We start from the raw sequence: 21,271 nt of genomic DNA on the forward strand, positions 1-21,271 counted from the left end.
ATACTTTCAAACTCCTTCTATCAGACCAGTATAAAACTGACAAGGACATTATAAAAGAAAAAAAATACAAAACTAGACCACTCTCTCTCACAAACACATGTGCAAAACTCCTTTTAAAAAAATTAATATATAAATTCAGTAACACATTAAAAGGACAATTACATCATTACCACATGGGTTTATCCCAAGGATGAAAAGTTCATTTAACATTCAAAAATTAATCAATATTTTTTTAAAAATGTAATATATTAATAAACTACAAATGGAAAATCTAATTATCACCTCAAAAGATGTAAAACAAGTGTTAGTCAAAGCCCAATATTCATTCCTTATAAAACCCCTCACCAAACTAGGAACAGAGGTAGAGACGAACACTTTCAACCTGGGATTAGGAATCAGATGAGGATTTTAACTCCAGCTACCTCACTCCAGCACTGTCCTGAAAGTTCTATGTAGTGAAACCAGACAAGAAAAAGAATTCAGACAGAAAGGGAACAAGTAAAATTGTCTTTATTTACAGCAAACATGACCAACTACATAGAAAATCACATGGAATCTATCTTCAAAAAATAATGAAACTAGTAAGTGAATCAAGCAAGACTGCAAAACCTAAGATCAATACCAAAATATCAATAGTTTTACTACATACAAGTGATGACTAACTGGAAACTAAATTAAAAACCAAATTCTCAGTAACAAAAAATATGGAATACTGGAAATAAATTTGAAAAAAGGGTGTGAAAAACCTGTACATTAAGAACTATGAAACTATGCTGACAGAAAAACTTAAGTAAATGAAGTGACAGTGATGTGAAATGTTGGGGTTCAAGAGCCAAGGGTCAAGGAAGAATTCTTGAGAAATCTTCAGTAAAACGCATGGTTTTATTAAAGCATGGACAAGACATGCAGGCAGAGAGAGATGCAGGGGGGTCATGAGGAGTGGGGAGGGGTGAAAGAGAGCAGGGGTCGCTAAGGAATTGGGAAGCAAGGTTTCCAGACCTTGAGGGGCTAGTTGGTGTTAGGAAAGAGTCGTTTACTACAGTCCAGGGAAGCCATGCTCATGAGACCCTCAAGACGTGTATCGGTAGGCCATATGCCCAGGGGATGACTGCTAATATATATTGGGGGGGCGGGGGACAGAGATAAAGAAGTTTCCAGAGGGGTTTTCCCAGCATCCTGGAGGTCAGGCTAATGGCAAGCTAAGGTTGCCTTCTGCCTCTAGCAAAGTATTGACTTCCAGGCAGTAGAGTTCCTGGAGGGTGGTCACCCTGCCTGTCCCACAGATTTGTCACTGGGCTCCAAGTTGTAAAGCGATTTAATTTTTTCTATGTTTCTTTTGCCTTTGCTCTCCACATCAGTAAACCCTGTTCATAAATCAAGACTCATTATTATCTGAATGTCAATTCTCAGGACACCTGGGTGGCTCAGCAGTTGGGCGCCTGCTCAGGGTGTGATCTTGGAGTCCTGGGATAGAGTTCTGCATCAGGCTCCCTGCATGGAGCCTGCTTCTCTCTGCTTTTGTCTCTGCTTCTGTCTCTTGTGAATAAATAAATAAAATCTTAAAAAAAAAAAAAAATGAAATGTCAATTCTCCCCAAATTGATCTACAGATTTAATGTAATCTCTTCAAAAATCCCAGCAACTTTTCTGTAGAAATTTAAAAAGTGACCTAGGGGCACCTGGGTGGCTCAGTTGGTTATAACAGCAGCTGTCTTCCGCTCAAATCATGATCTCAGGGTCCAGGGATCAATCCTCCCGCGGGGCTCCCTGCTCAGTAGGCAGCCTTCCTCTCCACTGCTTGTGCTCTCTCGTGCCTTCTCTCAAACAAATAAAACCTTAACAATTTGTTTAAGGTTTTATTTATTTATTCATGAGAGACACAGAGAGAAAGGCAGAGACATAGGCATAGGCTCTCACAGGGAGCCTGCTGCAGAACTTGATCCCAGGACTCCGGGATCACAGCCTGAGCCGAAGGCAAACGTTCAACCACCCAGGCATCCCCCCCAAAATTTAAGTGGTTCTAAAATTCATATTGAAATACAAAGGACCTAAAATAACCTAAACAATTCAGAAAAAAAAAAGAGCATGTTGGAGAGCTCTCATTGCCTGATTTTAAAAAGTATTAGAAAGCTGTAATACTGAAACTGTGGTGTTGGTATAGACAAATAGACCAATGGAACAGAATAGTCTGTCCAGAACATACATGGACAACTGATATTTTACAAAGATTCAAAAAACAGCCTTTTCAAATGGTACTGGAATAACTGGATTGCCATATGGATCGCCATGCGGGGGGTGGGGAATGAAGGAAAGAAAAACAGGAAAAAACAAGCGAACCTGGATCCATTCCTTACAAAAACACAAAAAAATAATCTTTGTGGTCCTTGGGTTACGCAAGAATATACTGGTGACAGCAAAAGCACAATTATTAAAGAACAAAATGAGGAGCCCCTGGGTGGCCCAGTTGGTTAAGCTTCTTCCTTTGCCTCTGGTCCTGATCCAGGATCCTGGGATTGAGCCCGGCATTTGGGCTCCCTGCTCAGCAGTGAATCTGCCTCTCCCTCTCCCTCTCTGCATTCCTGCTTGTACTTGCTCTCTATGTCAAATCAATAAATAAAATCTTTAAAAAAAAAAATAATCTGGACTTCATCAAAATTTAAAACTTCTATGCTCCAGAAGTCATCATTAAGAAAATGAAGACAAGCCAAACTAATAGTCTTTGTAAAGTATATATCTATTAATAAAGAACCTACCTGCAGAAAATATCAAAAACTCTCAAGTTTAACAATAAAAATCCAACTATTTCTACAGGGCAAAAAAAATTTTTAAAGATTTTATTGATTTGAGAGAGATAGAACTGCAAGCAGGGGGAGGAGCAGAGGGAGAGGGAAGGGGAAAGAATCTCAAACTGACTCTGCAAGGAGCCTGGACAAGGGAACCCAACCACTCTGAGACCATGCCCTGAGCTGAAACCAAGAATCACAAGCTTAATAACCAAGTACACTGCCCAGTGTCCTTAAAGGGAAAAATATTTAAATAGAGACTTCACCGAAAAAACATGTTTTATGACAAACAGCATATGAAAAGATTCTCAGTATTACACTGTCCTTAGGGAAGTATGGATTAAAACCACAATTCACCAGGACCTATCTATGAGAATAGCTAAAATTTAAAGCACCTGCTATATCAAATGTTGTCAAGGATGTGGAGCAACTGAAGTCTTATACCCTGCTGACAGGAATATGAAGTGATATAACTACTTAATAAAATAGTTTGGTAGTTTCTTAAAAAGTTAAATATACCCTACCGTATGATCCAGCCATTCTACTCCTATGTAACTACCCAAGAGGAAAGGAAATATAAATCCACACAAAAGGCTTATACACAAATGTTCATAGCCACATTACTGGTTAAAGCTCAAAACGGCAAACAACCCAAATAATCATCAATAGGAAAAAAGATAAACAAATTGTGAAATATCCCTAAGCGCAACTCTACTCAGCAATAAAGAAGAAATACTGATACCCTCAACAACATGATCTTCAAAATAATTACGTTGAGAGAAACCAGACAAAAAAAAGAACATGTACTCTCAGATTCCTTTTTATGAAATGATACTGTTAAAACAGTAACAGAATCAGCATTTGCTGGGGGCAGCAGAAGCAGGAGGCAGGAATTAGGACACAGACATTCCTGGTGATGGTACATTTATTGCACTGACTATGGTTGTAATTTCATGTACATATACACATATTTCAGCTTATCAAATGGTGTGTTTCAAAGATATACAATCTCTTATATGTTGATTATACTTCAATGCAGTTTTTTAAAAAGATAATTATGAAACTGGTCAGGGATGAAAAACTCAAATGTCTACAGAAGTACACAGGGATACGAATATAAATGAGCAAAGCAGACTGAACAGGAAATATGTCAAATTAGCAGGACTTTACCTTGTTTACAGACAGTAGCATTACCACCTACTACAGAAAATGCAGGCCCAGGCGGCCCGGGTGGCTCAGCGATTTAGCGCCACCTTCAGCCCAGGGCCTGATCCTGGAAACCCGGGATCGAGTCCCACGTCCGGCTCCCTGCATGGAGCCTGTTCCTCCCTCTGCGCGCGCGCGCGCGCGTCTCCTCTCTCCTCTCTCTGTCTCTCATGAATTTAAAAAAAAAAAAATCTTAAAAAAAAAAATCTTAAAAAAAAAAAAAAAGAAAATGCAGGCCCAATGAGGGCAGATTCCAGCTTTTCAAGAGAAGACAAATATAAATGCTTTCCTAGTTGTTAAAAGTAAGCAACTAATTCAATTTTCTGCTAAATAACAGTTTTCTGTTAGCTTTAGATTAGTTTTCTGTTAAGTTTCTGGGTTAGTTTTCCTTCCTCCCCAAGATTGCATACATAACAAAAACAAGAGAGCATTTCCTAGCTAAGACATGACAGATGGGAGCTAAACTTGTGAACACAGCATATAAGGTACACATAGATACATTTGTCAAATCATTATGTTGTATCCCAGAAACATGTAACACTGTGTCAATTATGCTCGAATATTTTTAATTTAAAAACAAAATGTACACAGGTTATATCTTCCAGTATTTACTATATTAGAAATTAAAACCAAGGCATTTTTAAAACATTTTATTCACAATTCATGTAGAAGAAACAATAAACCCATTACATGGTAATGTAACATATGAAAGCTGTATTTAAAAAAAAAGATTTTTGTTTTGCATAACTCCTTAATGTCTGTCTGTACAGAAGACAGCTGCATTTTTACATCTGCTTCTCCATTCAATCTCTTGCAATATATTGCTCTGATGGAAGTGCATGAAAGAAATCTGACTCCAAATATATGTGAAGTTGCAAAAGAGTGTTAATAACGTTTTCAGATAATTTCAGATACTCTTGATACTATGCCAATAACTCAACAAGTGGTGGTTTCTTAAAGGCTATTTGCAAAGCAGAATCCGAAGCCTTATCAATGAACATCTTGTACTCTCACCTGTTAAAATGCACTAGTATGTCTTGCACTGTAAATATATCTTTTAACGTAATTATGTAACATCTTTAAAAAAGTGTTCACTAAGTTATGCTATTCTTACAAATGTAAACACCTTTCATTACTTAATATCAAAAATTACATTTGTTAATAGCACCACCAATTTCATCAGAAAAGTCTTCAAATATTGGGATATTTTCAAATTCACCATAGCAAATACAACTTCTCCAAAATTCTATTTTTACTTGAAAGCTTGGATTTTCTCATTGGCAATCAATACTGTCAGTTGTTTCCTTGAATAGACAAGCTCACTTCATTTGCAAGAAAACATCTGCCAAATACTAGTCTGAATAATTCGTTTACCAGTTGTCTTTTCAAGTAAAACTGGTGTTCTATGAAAAAATACAAAGCGAAAAAAAAAAACAGCAAATTCAGCTCAACTCACTCAGAAAAGTACTTTCCCTACAGGCCACAGGTGGTAGTAACAGAAATACCTTATGTATACTTCCCATTTTGACATAAACCTTTTTTTTCCCTTTTCTTAAGGGGGGGGGGGTGGAGAGGGACAGAGAAAAGAGAATCTTAAGCAGGCTCCACTGCAGGGCTTGATATCAAAACCCTGAGATCATGACCTGAGCTGAAATTGGACACTTAAAACAACTGAGCCACCCAAGTGCCCCCCAAAAAATATTTTTTAAATGTACTTCAGGATCAAGATTAATAATTTTTTTTAAGATTTTATTTATTTATTCATGACAGACAGAGAGAGAGAGAGAGAGAGGCAGGCAGAGGGAGAAGCAGGCTCCATGCAGGGAACCTGACGTGAGACTCGATCCCGCGTCTCCAGGATCATGCCCTGGTCTGAAGGCAGGCAGGCACTAAACGCTGAGCCACTGGGGCTGCCCAAGATTAATAAAATTAATAACTTTTACTGCTTCATCAAGGATCTTCCTAAACAAAACCTGTTTTGTTTTTTGTTTTGTTTTGTTTTGTTTTGTTTGTATGTAGCTTGACTTTTAAGTTTGTGGCCACTGCCTTGATTCATGTTGAGGCAACAAACTGAGTCACCATTACTTTTGCAACACTGGTGCAAATGTAAGCACAGTAAAAAAGGCACATCAGGTCTTAGCACTTTTATGAAAACAGACCTCACAGACACTCTAGAATAGTCTTGGGGACTCTTTAAGACTTTGAAAGTCTGTTGTTATCCAACCAGAGAATGTAGATAGATAGTATGGATAAGGATTCTCACACTCACCAAGGAATGTTTTATCAACAAAGGAAAAGTGGAAACCAAGCAAATATCCAATAAAAGACAACAAAAAGGTAAAATTAAAATACAGTCCTGCAATTATATACTAGGCAGCAATAAGAACTATCACTAGTATTGTTATATTTCCTGACATGGAAAAATGTCTCCAATAATATAATGTGGGAGGAAAACATTCCACAATACCATGCTTTATAATGCACCACTTTACATGTAAAATATGGCTGCATGTGCATCTGGAAGGATACAAGCAAAACTGCTAATGGTAATTATCTTTCTGTGTGGAATTAATTATAGACTGTCTTCTGTATTCTTCGTTACATTTTTACAAAACCTATTTTCTCTCTTACAATAACAATTTATACTTACTCAAGTAATATAGTTATTATGGTATTCTTGGAATACCAAAAAGGTACAAAGATGGTATTAAAATCACCCTAAATTTCTCCCATCAGATAAGAGAGCGCCTGTGTGGCTCAGGTGGTTATGTGTCCGACTCCAGATTTCTGTTCAAGTCATGATCTCAGGGATCCCTGGGTGGCTCAGCAATTTGGCGCCTGCCTTTGGCCCAGGGCATGATCCTGGAGTCTCGGGATGGAGTCCTGCATTGGGCTCCCTGCATGGAGACTGCTTCTCCCTCTAACTGTCTCTGCCTCTCTCTCTCTCTCTCTCTGTCTCTCATGAATAAATAAAATCTTAAAAAAAAAAAAAGTCATACCTCAGGGTCAGATGGATCCCAATTTCTGGCTCTGTGGTGGGTGTGCAACATATTTAAGATTCTCTCTCTCCCTCCCCCTCTAAACCTCCCCCATACTCAACTAAAGCTCTCTCAAAAAAAAAAAAAAAAAACAATCACAACATCAAGTGAACATCAATCCAAATGTTTATTTGTGCACACATCTGAACATATAATGTGCTAACTTAAAAACAGGATGGTATGATGTTCTTAATGAAGTATGAAATTTCACACTATTTAAATTTATCAGCAGAAAAAGCCACTGAAGGGGCACCTGGGTGGCTAAGGCAGGTAAGCATACGATGACTCTTGATCTCAGGGCAGTTGAGTTCAAGCTCTACACTGGGCTCCATGCTGGGTGTGCAGCCTACTTAAAGTTTTTAAAGCCACTGAAGTAAAAAAAATCAATGGAATGTCGGTAATTCAAGTAAAAATGTATCAACCCAGGAGACATTTTGAGGGAAGGGGCAAGGGAAAGTTTCACAGACTAGGCAGTAACAGAGAGGAACACTAATGGCTAGATTTTTGACAAGCAGATGGGCATACAGGGAAGAGAGCAAAGAGGGTGAAGAGTGCTGTGTAAGCCCAGAAGACTGTGAGTAGTTCAGGAGGTCTGAAACAGTCATTCATGGAGAGAAGCAACAGGAAAAATAAATGCAGAAAAGGTAGATTCAGGGCATTCCTGAAGAATCAATGGGAGAAACTACACTTAATATGCACATGATTGTAGTTTAGAAAAATTATTTAGCAACAAAAAGCAGCAATGACTGAACTGATGATAAACAATGATCTGAACAACAAAGAACTACAAATCAAGTAAAAACAAAACAAAACAAGCCCTGGCTAGCATCACAGTAAGGAATAGATGGGAGAATAAGACAATGGATAAACCAGAATCTTTTTTTTTTTTTTTTAAGATTTAGTTTTTTTAGAGACTGAGAGAGCAAGTGAGCATGAGTGGAGGTCGGGGGGGGGGGGGGGGTGTTAGGCATAGAGGGAGAAAGAGAAACTTAAGCAGACTCCTCACTGAGTTGAGTTGGTGGAGCCCAACTCAGAGCTCAAAACCACACCACTCAGACCATGACCTGATCCAAAATCAAGTCAGAAGCTCAACCAACTGAGTCACCAAGGCACCCCAGAATCTGTCCATTTAGAAACTCCAAGTCAGGGACGCCTGGGAGGCTCAGTGGTTGAGCATCTGCCTTCAGCTCAGGGCGTGATCCCGGAGTCCCGGGGTCGAATCCTACATTGGGCTCCCGGCATGGTGCCTGCTTCTCCCTCTGCTAGGTCTCTGCCTCTCTGTATGTCTCTCATGAATAAATAAATAAAATCTTAAAAAAAAAAAAAAAAAAAAAAAACTCCAAGCCACGTTAACTGACAAGGACTAAAGAGAAGTCAAAGAAAACATCAGTACTTCAAACCCAGAGTGTTTGTGGGATGTGAATTGATTGATAAATGTGGTTTATTTTGGGGTTGAGTATGGGCAGAAGGTAATGAGTTTATTTTTTTTTAATTTTTATTTATTTATGATAGTCACAGAGAGAGAGAGAGGCAGAGACACAGGCAGAGGGAGAAGCAGGCTCCATGCACAGGGAGCCCAACGTGGGATTCGATCCCAGGTCTCCAGGATCGCGCCCTGGGCCAAAGGCAGGCGCCAAACCGCTGCACCACCCAGGGATCCCATGAGTTTGGTTTTTAAAATGTCACATGGGTCTTATTATATACCAGTCAACTTCTGTAATACTAAAAGCAAGTATGACTTGCTAACTAACTGTACCAGTACTGAATAGTCTCTGATTCTCAGATACTAAGCAGATGTTGAACAATTCCATTCCATTCTGACCCTCATAATGTGGAGTTAGCAGACAGGTTGAGGGCTCAGTCTCACAAGATTGCCCCACTTCACCTGTAAGCTGCAAATGGGGTGCCCCGACTACCCACACTTCTACTGGCCAACTACAAATTCAGGGGTTCCCACAATCACCCTTCCCCCAGCTTAAATAATTCAACTGAATGGTTTACAGAACCCCTCACAGAACCCAGGAAAACAGGATACTTACTATGACAGTTTATTATAAAGGATAAAAATGAAGAGCCAGATATAAGTGAGACAAAACTGGGAAGGGTCCAAATGCAAAAGCCTACATCCCCATGGTAAGGGTATGCCACTCTCCCAACATAGGGATGTGGAAGCTATCCCAAAACCTTTCACTGAGGGATTTTTATGGTCTCATTAGCTAGGCATGACTTAAACTACTGACCAAAGATGACAGTACTCAATCTCCAGCTCATCTCCTACCTCCCAGGAAATGAGGCAGAGCTGAAAATTCTAACCCTTTAAACATGTGGTTGTTTTTTAGGCAATTGGCCATCATCCTGAAACTACCTAGGTAAATCCCCCCAAAAAAGTGAGTCATCCATTGGCATACAAAGGCAATAAATTCAAAGGGTTTCAGGAGCTCTGTGCCAAGAACCTGTTCAATAGAACCTCACAGGGACGCCTGGGTGGCTCAAGAGTTGAACGTCTGTCTGCCTTTGGCTCAGGCTGTGATCCAGGATTTCCGGGATCGAGTCTGACATCAGGCTCCCTGCATGGAGCCTGCTTCTCCCTCTGCCTATGTCTCTGCCTCTCTCTGTGTGTCTCTCATGAATAGATAAATTTTTAAAAAATAAAATCTAAAAAAAATAAATAATAGAATCTCACAATGTGACCTTATAGAAAAAGGATCATTACAGATATAATTGTTAAGATAAGGTCATGCTGGATTGGGATGGGCCCTAAATCCTGTGACTGCTGTGACAATTCCACTTCTAGGTGTACATAAACAAGCAATGAAAACACGAGTTTGAAGAGGTATATATACACCCATGTTCATGGCAGAATTACAATAACCAAAAGGTGGAAGCAATCCAAGTATCCATCAATGCATAAATAGATAAAATGTAGTCTAGCCATACAACGGGACATGTAGTCATAGGAAATTCTGACACCTGCTACAACATGAACCTTGACAGCATTATGCTAGGTGAAATAGGCCATTCACAAAAAAGACAAAAGCTGTATGACTGCCCTTATACAAGGTCCCAAGAGTAGGTGAAATCATAAAGACCAAAAGTACAGTGTGGGTGCCAGGGGACATGGGAGGGGAAATGGGGAGTTAGTGTTTCACGGGGACAAGAGTAAGAAGGTGGAATATATATGAAAATATGAGTGGCCATCATTTCATATTGTTGTAACTAGATGATGGACATACAGGAACTATGCAATTATTTTTAAGTTGAAATGTTCTCCATAATAAGTTTTTCATATAAGAGATATTTTAAACTATGAACGAATAATTTTCTACTTCTGACAAGGACTCGAAACATCTCACCAAATATTGCTGATGAGTGTGTGGAGATATAAGCATTCTCACTGACTAGCGGTAGCTATGCAAAATGGCACAAATCCTACACAAAATTGTATCTGACAATATCTGGCAAAAATCTACATGCATTTACCTCTTTTTCCTCTGACAATCCTAAACCAAAGACACATTGGTAAAAATACAAAATGACATATGCAAAGGCTAACCTTTGTGGCATAAAATAAATACTACATATTGGTTATGAATGCATATATGTAGAAGTATTTATTAATATCTTGACATTGATACCTAACAGAAATAGAGATCGGAAATACACCAAATTCTGGATTAGTGTCTGACTCCGGAGAAGAGTTAGGCAATCACGCAAAGCATTATGGGGACCTTGTCTGTAACACTGTCCTTCATTTAAAACACCTGATGCAAATGTGACCAAAGGTTAAATGCTAATTCCAGCTGTGAGATTAATAGGTTTATCATGCTATTCTTTACAGTTTATTTTACTGAATGATTTCTCCCAGCACACAGGTCAATAGGAAGTGAGAGAGACCCAGATAGCATTGCTTTATACAGGTCTAGATATCCTCTCAAGACACTTTGGCCACAATGTATGAACATGGAACAGATGTTTGAAGGGGACCACCTGTAAGAGAGAAAAGGTGTTTGTTTGGGGTTTTTTGTTTTGTTTTGTCTTGTTTTTAATGTAGGAGCAAGCTCATCATGTGTAGATGTCTGAATGGCAAGGGAAAGTGATCCAACATGAAGGGGAAGCAAAGAGGGGAAAATGACTGGCAATGAGGTCCCAGAGGAGACCTGCTGGGAATCTCAACCCAGGTGTAAGTTTAGGCAAGCACTGGGTAAAGAAGTTTGCGGTTGAAAAGGCAAGTACAGGGCAGCCTGGGTGGCTCAGCAGTTTAGTGCTGCCTTCAGCCCAGGGCATGATTCTGGAGACCCGGGATCGAGTCCCACGTCGGGCTCCCTGCATGGAGCCTGCTTCTCCCTCTGCCTGTGTCTCTACCTCATTCTCTCTCTCATAAATAAATAGAATCTTTAAAAAAAAAAAAAAGATTTAAAATACAAGGTGAGTACAAAGGCTTCTTTTCCTAAAGAAAGCAATCTCATCTCCTGACACCAAAAAAAGAGAAAAAAAATTTTTAAGTAATGCAGTGAGATAAGGCTACAGCAACAATGGGAAAGGAAACAACTAGAATTCCCAAGAAGACATAAGAGCAGTTCTCAATATGGGTGAACCTGTGCATGGACAAAGACCACACCTAACATGCAGGAAGCAAGAGCATATTTTCTTGCCCCCTGGAATATGGAATGTAAAAATGAAGATGGAAGAACTATGACTCGAAATCCTAGAAAATAAACTGAGACAAGACCTCGAGGCCTGTTTTTATTATTCTTCATTTCCTACAGTCATTTCCCTCCGTTCACCTTTAGAACACAGACAAATCCTTTTTGTAAAGTTGTAATTTATATCGGTCACACTGAGAAGAACCAAGAGAACAAAAGGTGTCCACCTCAGTCCAGCTGAAGCAAGAACCACACATCCCTGATCACTCAGAAGATAAGCTTGGCAAGACAAGCGTGGTCCGTGCCCTCACCTACAGTCTCTCCCTGAAAGGCTAAACATCATGCTGGACAGATATTTCCGTACGGGAGCACTTTTCCTTAGAGCAAGACTACTGGTATCTACTAGAATTTTTATGCCTTTCAATCACACCGCAACCAGAGGTTTACAACCAACCTAACTCTCTTAGCATTCTCACTATTTCCTCTTTCCCAGGAGCCTGGAACTTGACTTAGAAACAATATAGAACATTAGCCTGAACAGGGTTCTAGCCAACTGCCTAATCCAAGGGTCAACAAATAACAGTCCACAGGCCAAGCAGTCTACCACCCATTTCTGTCCAAATTTGGCTACTGCCTGTTTATGTAAGTAAGTTTATTGGAACAATATACCAATTCAATTACATACTGTTCATAGCTGCTTTCAAGCTACAGTGGCAAGACAGTAATTGCAACAGGAGCCATGTGATCTGGAAAGCTTAAAATATTTACTATTTTGTCCTCTGAGATAAAGTTTGCCAATCTTTTTCTAGTCCAAAGGTTCTCAACCTTCTTTCTTTTGCCTCAATATCATTCTCATGTATGATACGCTCATGTTCTGAATCACTAACAGTCAAAATTCCATATTTTATAGGCGAGTAAATCTAGACCATAACTTAGAAAACAATCAGAGTAATGTTCAAGACCTTTGAAAGAGAACATACTGGCCCTACAGAGTAAAACCACCAAATTGAGTAACCAAGCAATATATTTAGATAGACTTATGTTGTTTGGAAAATAATTTGTAGTCATTGTTTTAACAATCTCTCACCTGGGGCACCTGGGTGGCTCAGTTTGTTAAGCTTTGAACTCTTCATTTCAGTCATATCTCAGGGTTGTGGGATTAGGCCCCGCACGTCAGGCTCACGTGCTGGATGTGGAGCCTGCTTGGGATTCTCTTTCTCTCTCCCCCTTTGCCCCCTCCCCCCAAATTAAAAATAAATAATCTCTTATACATATGGGCCCCTGAACAGGTTCTCCCCAAAATGAACTTTCTATTTTGTTTATGAAGTATAGTACACATGGACCATTAGCCTGTCTTACAACTGAATTTCTCCCTACTGTGTTTGGAAAGCAATCACAGCACAAGTCCTAATAGAAGACAGGGCTCTGCCTCCCAATATGGAAACTATAAAAGCTAGGTCCTTGATTCTCTATCATCCTGGGCAGTCTGAAAGAGGACAAGTGGTCTGAGCTCAGCCAAGTGGATATTCTCATCATGACTTAGAATCAGAGGAAATGATACCCATTTCTTTTCCCAAGAATCTAGAACCTTTTTTTAAAAAGTGAAACCCCTAAACTGATGATCAGTTGCTAAATGGGTGAAATTTAGGGTGGAAAACGTCAAAGAAAAGTACAGTCCACCTACCAATCCCTCCTTTGCCTTCCACAGAACTAAGTTAACAGTGTGCTGTGATCACCATACTCGCAAAAATGGTGCAGAGGAAATGCAGGAATACACTTCCCAAAGCCTTTTTTTGTGTGGTTCTGAGTTCAACTGTGCAAGGGAAGGCAGTCACAGGAGGTCTGAGTCCCAGTTATCATTACAGTTATTCTCAGGTGTCAAAGAGGCAGCAGACAAAAGACACACACACACACACACACACACACACACACGGCACACACAAGGCTCTCAGGGACATGAGGCTGTCAGGGACGTGGAATGGTGGGTGGTGACTCCTTGAGAATGGATTCTCAAGGAGTCAAAAGTCAACATCTGCAGTGCTGCAGACCAAGAAGGCCCAGAAGCTTCCCCAGGAATCTTCAGGGTCACAGGACTCCAGGCAAAATTCCTGACAACCCTGCTGAGATTATCAGAAAGTTTTCCTGACCACTGCACCTCCACTTTTCCAAGGATTGTATAAGCCTCTAATTCCAGTATTTAAAATAGCTTCATACCTGGAATGCATAGCATTGCTTCTGTTCTGACTGAAACAGACTGATAAAACTCAAATAATCCCAGCACTACTGAAGAGCTAAAGAGGGGCTTCATTTTATACTTCAACAAGTCATCCTTTTTACCTGGGTTTTCTCCTTTAATCCAACTGCAAATCATCCTTTTACATAGGATGTAAAACCTATGTTTTACATAGGTTACCAAGACTAACCAAAGTCAGTAAACAAAACCAGATTTAAACTCAAGTCTACCAAACACCAAGTACAGCACTCTTACATTTTTACTTAGGAAGCAACTTTAGTAATATACACTCTGATTTCCTATCTAAAATATTATAGGGCAACTATGACTTCATTGATGGTTAGGTAGGAAGATTATTCAGGCAGTCGCTGAAGTGCAGGCCGCAATCTGGTGGTCTCCAACACATACTCTCTTTGAATTACATTGTCTTTTCTTAATTGACTTAGTTAACATTTTAAAGATGGAATTATATATAAATTTATGAGTTCCATTTTCTTTCAAAAAAAAAAAAAAGGAGAGAATATCAAAAGATGGAGGATAGCGGACCCACATTTAGCCAGTGCTAAAACAGCTAAAGAAGTTTGTGGTTTAAAATGCAAGTACAAGGTTTCTTTTCCAAAAGAAAGCAATCTCGTCTCCAGACACCAGAAAAATAGAAAAAAAAATTTTAAGTAATACAGTGAGATACAGCTACAGCAACAGTGGGAACAGGAAAAAAAAAACTAGAATTACCAAGAAAACATTAGAACAGTCTTTGGTCAAACAGCATTTGGCCAAAGAGGAACAAAATTCCTCCTACTGAAGGAGTGGCAGCCTGGAGCATCCCTGGAGCAAACACCAGCAGCTGCAGGCCTGCCCACCGCCCCAGGGCAGCCCTAAGTGCCGCACTTTCCCAACCTTAGTTACAGAACCTTTTACTTCCCTCCACCAACTACCAAAGTATCTATCTTCCCAAAAGCATCTTAATGAACTGTAACATTATTCTTATGTTTTGTACATAATTGAAGCATCAGAAACCAATAATAAGGGTTTCAGAAGGTGTGAACAGAGGAAATGAAAGGCAGAAAAATACAAGATAATTTCCCAGAACTGAAGATACATATTTCCAGACTAAAGTGTCCACCAACTGCAAAACACAGTAAGAAGACCTATGCTAATGAAATTTTAGAACACTGAGAAGGAATTGTTAAATCCTTCAGGGAGAGAAAAAGGTCACATACAAATGAACCAGAATGGCATTAGACTTTTCAACAGCAGAACTGGAAGCCAGAAAAACACAGTAATACTACTAAAAATATAAGGAAAATGAACTCAAATCTAGAATTCTAGGCCCAACCAAATCATCAATCAAGTATAATAAAGAATTTGTTCAGATATGAGCTTCAAAAAATTTACCTTTAACACACTAGAAATGGTAGTGTGAACCATACATTTTGAAAATAGAAACATAAAAAAATTATTTTCCAAAAAAAATTATCAAAACTGACCTTTAGAGGGGGACCTGGCTCACTCGCTCAGAAGAGCATACAACTCTTGATGTTAGGATCATGAGTTCAAGCCCCATTTGGGGTGTAGAGATTAAACAAATAATAAATACACTTAAAAAAATGGCCCAGAGATTTTTAAAAACCTAAACAGACCAATAATGGTAAAAGAAACTGAAAAATAAAGAGCTACCTGACCCAATGGCTTTGCAGACAAGAGTTCTTCCAACATTTAATATAGAGAATTTTTTTTTTACACTGTCCCATAAAACTTCACAACTCATTCTAGGAAACCAGCATTTCATTTTTAAAAAGGATAGTACACATGCACACACAAATGCAAAAGAAGAAAACTATAAGCCGATCTTTCTTATGATCATACACAAATCCTAAAATGAAATCCAACAATACATTAAAAAGAACAAAACATGCAAAAGGTTGTGAGCCCAAGAATGCAAGGTTGGATCAGCAGCAGAATCTATCAATATAACATGTTAAGAGATTAAAGAAGGGGGTCTCAGGATCCCTGGGTGGCTCAGTGGTTTGGCGTCTGCCTTTGGCCCAGGGCATGATCCTAGCTCAAGTCCCAGGATCAAGTCCCACATCAGGCTCCCTGCATGGAGTCTGCTTCTTCCTCTGCCTGTGTCTCTACCTCTCTCTCTGTCTCTCTTGAATAAATAAATAAAATATTAAAAAATAAATAAATAAAGAAGGGGTCTCATAGATCATCCCAATAGATGCAGAAAAAGTATTTGATAAAATTAAAAGCCCAACTCAAAAAACAATTTTCTTCACTAAAAAAAACAGTAACTAGCAGAAACCTACAGTAAACACCATATTTAATGGCAAAACATTAAAAGAACACTTGTTAAAACTCAGAACAAGATAAGACAAAGATGCCTGTCATCACCCATAGTCTTCAACATCATACTGGAGAGTTTGATAATGAAAGTCTCTGAGTCAAATAGGAGAAAAAGAAATGAGAGCTATAAATATGAGAATAAGAGACGCTGCAGGTACAACTAACTAGAACATCTAAAGTACCAAACTATTAAAAACAGATTTCAAAAACCAGCTGTATGTAATTCCACTGTATTTTTTAAAAGCTTTTCTCTAGTAAATCAATAACAAAAGAGAGAATGTAGTAAGATAAAAAACCACACCATCCACTATGACAAATACAAAATATCTAAGAATAAAAAGTAACAAATGTGAAAGAACTATATAAAGAAGTTTTACTGGGGCACCTGAGTGGCTCAGTTGGGTAGGTGTCCGGCTCTTGATTTCAGCTCAAGTCATGGTCTCAGGGTCAGGAGATGGAGCCCCACATAGGACTCCTTCTGGCTTCCCTCTCCCCCTTACCGCACCCCCACATGAGCACTCTCTCTCTGAAATAAATCTTTAAAAAAAATTCTTTTTTACTAATATAAGTTTCACAGGGTAGGGATCTATGTACCCCAGCCCCCTAGACCAGTGCCCAACACAGAATAAGTTACTCAACAAACATTTGGTAGATTACTTACTGACAAAAAAGAAAAGCTTCACAGAGACACTTCGTTACTAGATGAAAGAAAACATATTTTAAAAATACCAACCACTCTCAAATTATGTAAATAAACTCAATGCAATCTCAAATAAAAATTCCAGTAGAATTCTTTGTAGAACGTGGTTAATGATTCTGAAGTACATTTTTTTTTTAATGCACAGGGCTAATCAAGAAATTTCTGAAAAAGAACATGCCGTCATATATACATAACATATGCCCATACATACCCACATATATATGCACACACACTACAAAACAGTAATTCTAAAAAACTCTTAATGGAAATATACTACAAAGACAGAAAAAACAGAGAATTCAATATATCATATTAGAACTGTTTTAAGTCCCAAATGCACACGACACCCAAAGTAAAATTCTATATGGAATAAAAGCGAATTATAAAAAGCACTGAAGCATAAAATGTTAAAAGCATAGACAAACTCTTGGCACAGAGACACCATTACAAAAAGAAAAAAAAAATACTTAAAAAAATAAAGGACATATTTTACAAAGTAAAAATTTTGAACTTCCATATACTAAAGTTTAAAATAAAGCTATGTACAGGACAAACACATTTTTTAAAAGGATTAATAATCCTGATGCAGTATACAAAGAATGAGAAATAATGAAAGAGATCAACTGCCCAATAAAAAAAAAGGGAAATGATATAAACATGCAATTCACAGAAAAATAATATATGAAAATATGCCTAACTTCTCTGGAGATAAGGAAAATACAACAGTAAGGCTATTTTTCTGTCCAAAGATGAAGAAAAATTTTTAAAAATATTCTTAGGGTATGGGAAACGGGGTTCTCCGACACTGAGGAGGATTTAGTGGTACCAACTTGTTTTTAAGGACAACCTGTAACAGCTATCAGTATTTGAAATATGTATAACTTGAAACACATTAGTTCCACTTCCAAAGGCATCTGTTCTCCAGAAACATCTGCATAAGCACACTATGTTGTGTCTATAGGCGTTTAACACAGTATTTTTCACAGTAGTGAAAAAGTAGAAATAACTGAAATGCCCATCAATAGAAAAAAGGTTAAATGATCAATAGTGGATCCATAAAACTCTTACCTACTGACATGGAAGATTCCCAGGACCTTTTTTTTTTTCTTTTCTTTTATTTACTTATTTGAATTTTATTATTTGAACAAGAGTGGGTGCACACAACCATGTGCCCCTGACACAAGGGGAGAGGCAGAGGGAGAGGAGGAAGCAGACTCCCCAGTGAGCAGGGAGGGAGCCCGATGTGGGGCTCAATCCCAGGACCCTGAGATCATGACCTGACCCAAAGGCAGATGCTTCACCATGTAAGCAAGCCACCCAGGTGCCCTCTCTATCCCCAGGACCTATTTTTAAGTGAATAAAAGCAAACTACAGATTACATGATTCTATTTATACCATAAAAGACCACAAAGCTAAAAATCCTCAACTTACATATGCACAGAAAATGATACAGGAAGATCCATAGGAAAACATTTCATACTTTAATTCACTCATTTGTCAAATTATTTGTTGAATATATACAATTTACCAAGAACTTGGAATAAGAGGCAGGTAAAACAGCCAGCACTCCTGTCCTCAGGGGGCTTAGACTAGGGGAAAGGGAGATTTTTTTTTTTTTTTAAAGAAATAAAATAAAATTACCAACTAGGATCCATGTTCTGAAAAAAAGGAGCCTACCACAGAACAGAAGGGAGGCTCCCCAGCAGGAAGTGGACATACCTTAGATAAGAAGGCCTCCCAGGAGCCTGAGGCCTGGCTAGTGAGCACAAAATGAGAGCGGGAGCAGTGTGCCTACCGGTGAAGTCCTAGAAGCCAGGTCATACAGAACTCCCACACCTTGTGAGGACTCTGGCTTTAGTCTAGAGCAAGGGGAAACCAGGTGCCTGGGATGAAATGGAAGGAAAAACTGCAAACATCAAGCATAAAGCCTGCATGGGACCCTAAAATAGCAATTACCAAACTTTCTAGACTCAAAAGTATCGAGAACACTGACATTTACTATCTTACAAATTACAAACTAGTAACTTGAAAGAACATGCCAAGACACATGTGTTCATACATGACACAGCTTCTGAAACCCCACTGAGCACGGTGTGCACTTTAGCACCCAGCAATCCTCTGGCTGCTCTTAGAGAATGAACAGAACACGTGCTGCTGACCCCCAGAAAGTAACCAAGGGAGGTGCACCTGCATCTCCAAATCCTAGCCAGGCAGCCTCACTGGCCCCCAGAAAGTAACCAAGGGAGGTGCACCTGCATCTCCAAATCCTAACCGAGGAGCCTCACTGGCCCCCAGAAAGTAACCAAGGGAGGTGCACCTGCATCTCCAAATCCTAACCGACGAGCCTCACTGGCCCCCAGAAAGTAACCAAGGGAGGTGCACCTGCATCTCCAAATCCTAACCGAGGAGCCTCACTGACCCCCAGAGAGTAACCAAGGGAGGTGCACGTGCATCTCCAAATCCTGACTGGGGAGCCTCACGTCTGACAAGCAGAAATCAGCTGTCGGGCAGAGGCGGTGCGCACAAAACCACAGGCCTACGTAGGGACACTTGTGAGCGCAAACCCCGTGGTTTCTTCACTCCGCCAAACGTTTTCCTACTCCCAGCAAAGTTCTAAGCAGGATCACTGCAACGCGCTGCTACGAAGATCTCGGGAGCGGACACCTGGACGCTGCTTGCATGACGCGTGCCCAAAGCTTTCGTCCAGACACTTGACGGCCTAAGGTTCCTCAGACCAACACCTTCGAATCATCGTCAGTCACTTTCAAGGATTCTTCCATTTTTAAGGTCTTTATAAAACACACTCCATCAACAAAGCGTGAGCTCCCCCGGAGACTGCCCGGAACGCGTCCAGCGCCCGAGCCGGTGCTCAGGCTGCCCCGCCGGCCCGGCCCGGCCCCTGCTGACCAAGCGCCGGGGGACGTTGGTCGGACCAGCGAGGCGCTCACGCACGGCGCACCCCGGCCGGGGTTCTCCGCACGGACCCGGGCTCCTGAGCGCCGCACAGCGGGGCCCGCCCACCCCGCCCGCCGCGGCCCGGCCCGGCCGACAGCCCAGCAGAGCGGCCCGGAGCCTCCTCCCGCGGCAAGCCCGGCGCCCCGCACGCCCGCAGCCGGCCTCGCGTCCCCCGCCGCCGCCGCCTCGCCGAGGGGCCCATGGCTGCCGCCCGCAGGCTCCCGGGCCCCAGGCCGACGCGGCCCGAGGTGGCCCCGGCCCGTCCCCCCAGCGCGGGCGGCTCACGTACCTCCAGCGCCGGCTCCTCCGCCCGCTCCCAGGGCGGCCGCCATGGTGCTCGCGGGCCCGGCCTTCGGGCGCGCCCCGCCAAGCCAGCCGGTGGGCCGCCGGCCGGCCGGGGCCCGGGGACGCGCGGTGGGGGACGGGGGGCGGCGCGCCGGGACCGGGACAGGGCGAGGAGGCCGGCTGTCGCGGCCACTCCGTCCCGGCTCCTCCGCAGGAAGAAAACAACAGACTATCGCAACATGGCCGCCGGCCCGCCCGCCGCCGCGGTGCACGCCGGGATGATGGCGACCGGCAGGGCGGGCGCGAGCCGCCTCCGCGGCACGGCGGCTCCGGGCCGCCTCGAGGGACGCAGGGCGAGCGCGGAGGGGGAGCAGGCGGGTGGCCGCGGCGGTCGGCTCCTGCAGCGGCAGGGCTAGCGGCGGCGGCGGCGGCGGCGGCTGCCGGCCGTAGTCCGGTCCCGGGTTCTGTCGTACGGCGTTTTGCAGCAGTTGGCGCCGCGCTTTCCGGCCGGCGGCCCGCGGAGCGGTGGGCGGGGCGTGCTCGGTGAGGCGGGGCCGCGTCGGAGGCCCGCGGCAGGTGCTTCGCGGACGCGCGGGGCCCGGGGCCCGGGAGGTCGGCGGGGGTCGGCGCTCCTGAACCTGAGCGGTTGGGACACGAGGTAGTAGTAAGTGCGGTGAGGGAGAGGGCGCGGGGCTGAGGCAGCCCTGTTGTTGGCAGCGGACTGCACACCTGGACTTTGACGGCGGGGGGGGGGGGGGGCGGGCCGGGCGGTCGGTGGGAGGAGGAGGCGGAGCCGACGCTCGGGGCCGTCCGAGGACCTCCCGGCGCGTGCGGCCGCGAGCCCCAGGAAGACCAAGGGGCTCGGGAAGCGGTCGGCTGCAGAGGGGCACCGGGGCCAGTGCATCCAGGACTTCGGGCCATTTCCCCGAAGCTGTAGGGAGCACGAGGAGGTTCTAACAGCAGAAGCTCCGTTATAAAGTTCCGTCGTTTAGGAAACCGGCCGTGACAGCAGAAGAGCGCATGGGCACCGTGGGGAGATAAGACACCTGTTGGGAAGCCTCCGTCTCAGTCCACACAGGAGGA

At 42.1% G+C, this 21,271-nt stretch overlaps 1 protein-coding gene across 3 annotated transcripts in view; it reads right to left on the minus strand.

Annotated features, from left to right (window-relative positions):
• Positions 1–20,914, minus strand: part of RBM33 (RNA binding motif protein 33) — a 138,804-nt gene extending 117,890 nt beyond the window's left edge. For all 3 annotated transcript variants that reach the window (XM_041753776.1, XM_041753775.1, XM_041753774.1), the window contains exon 1: positions 20,193–20,914. In XM_041753776.1, coding sequence (XP_041609710.1) covers positions 20,193–20,235 — 43 coding nt within the window. In that variant the 5' untranslated portion in view covers positions 20,236–20,914. The remainder of the gene's footprint in view (positions 1–20,192) is intronic.
• Positions 20,915–21,271: the final 357 nt, after the last annotated feature.

The sequence above is a fragment of the Vulpes lagopus genome, chromosome 4, assembly GCF_018345385.1.
Source record: "Vulpes lagopus strain Blue_001 chromosome 4, ASM1834538v1, whole genome shotgun sequence".
In the NCBI taxonomy this organism is placed as follows: domain Eukaryota; kingdom Metazoa; phylum Chordata; class Mammalia; order Carnivora; family Canidae; genus Vulpes; species Vulpes lagopus.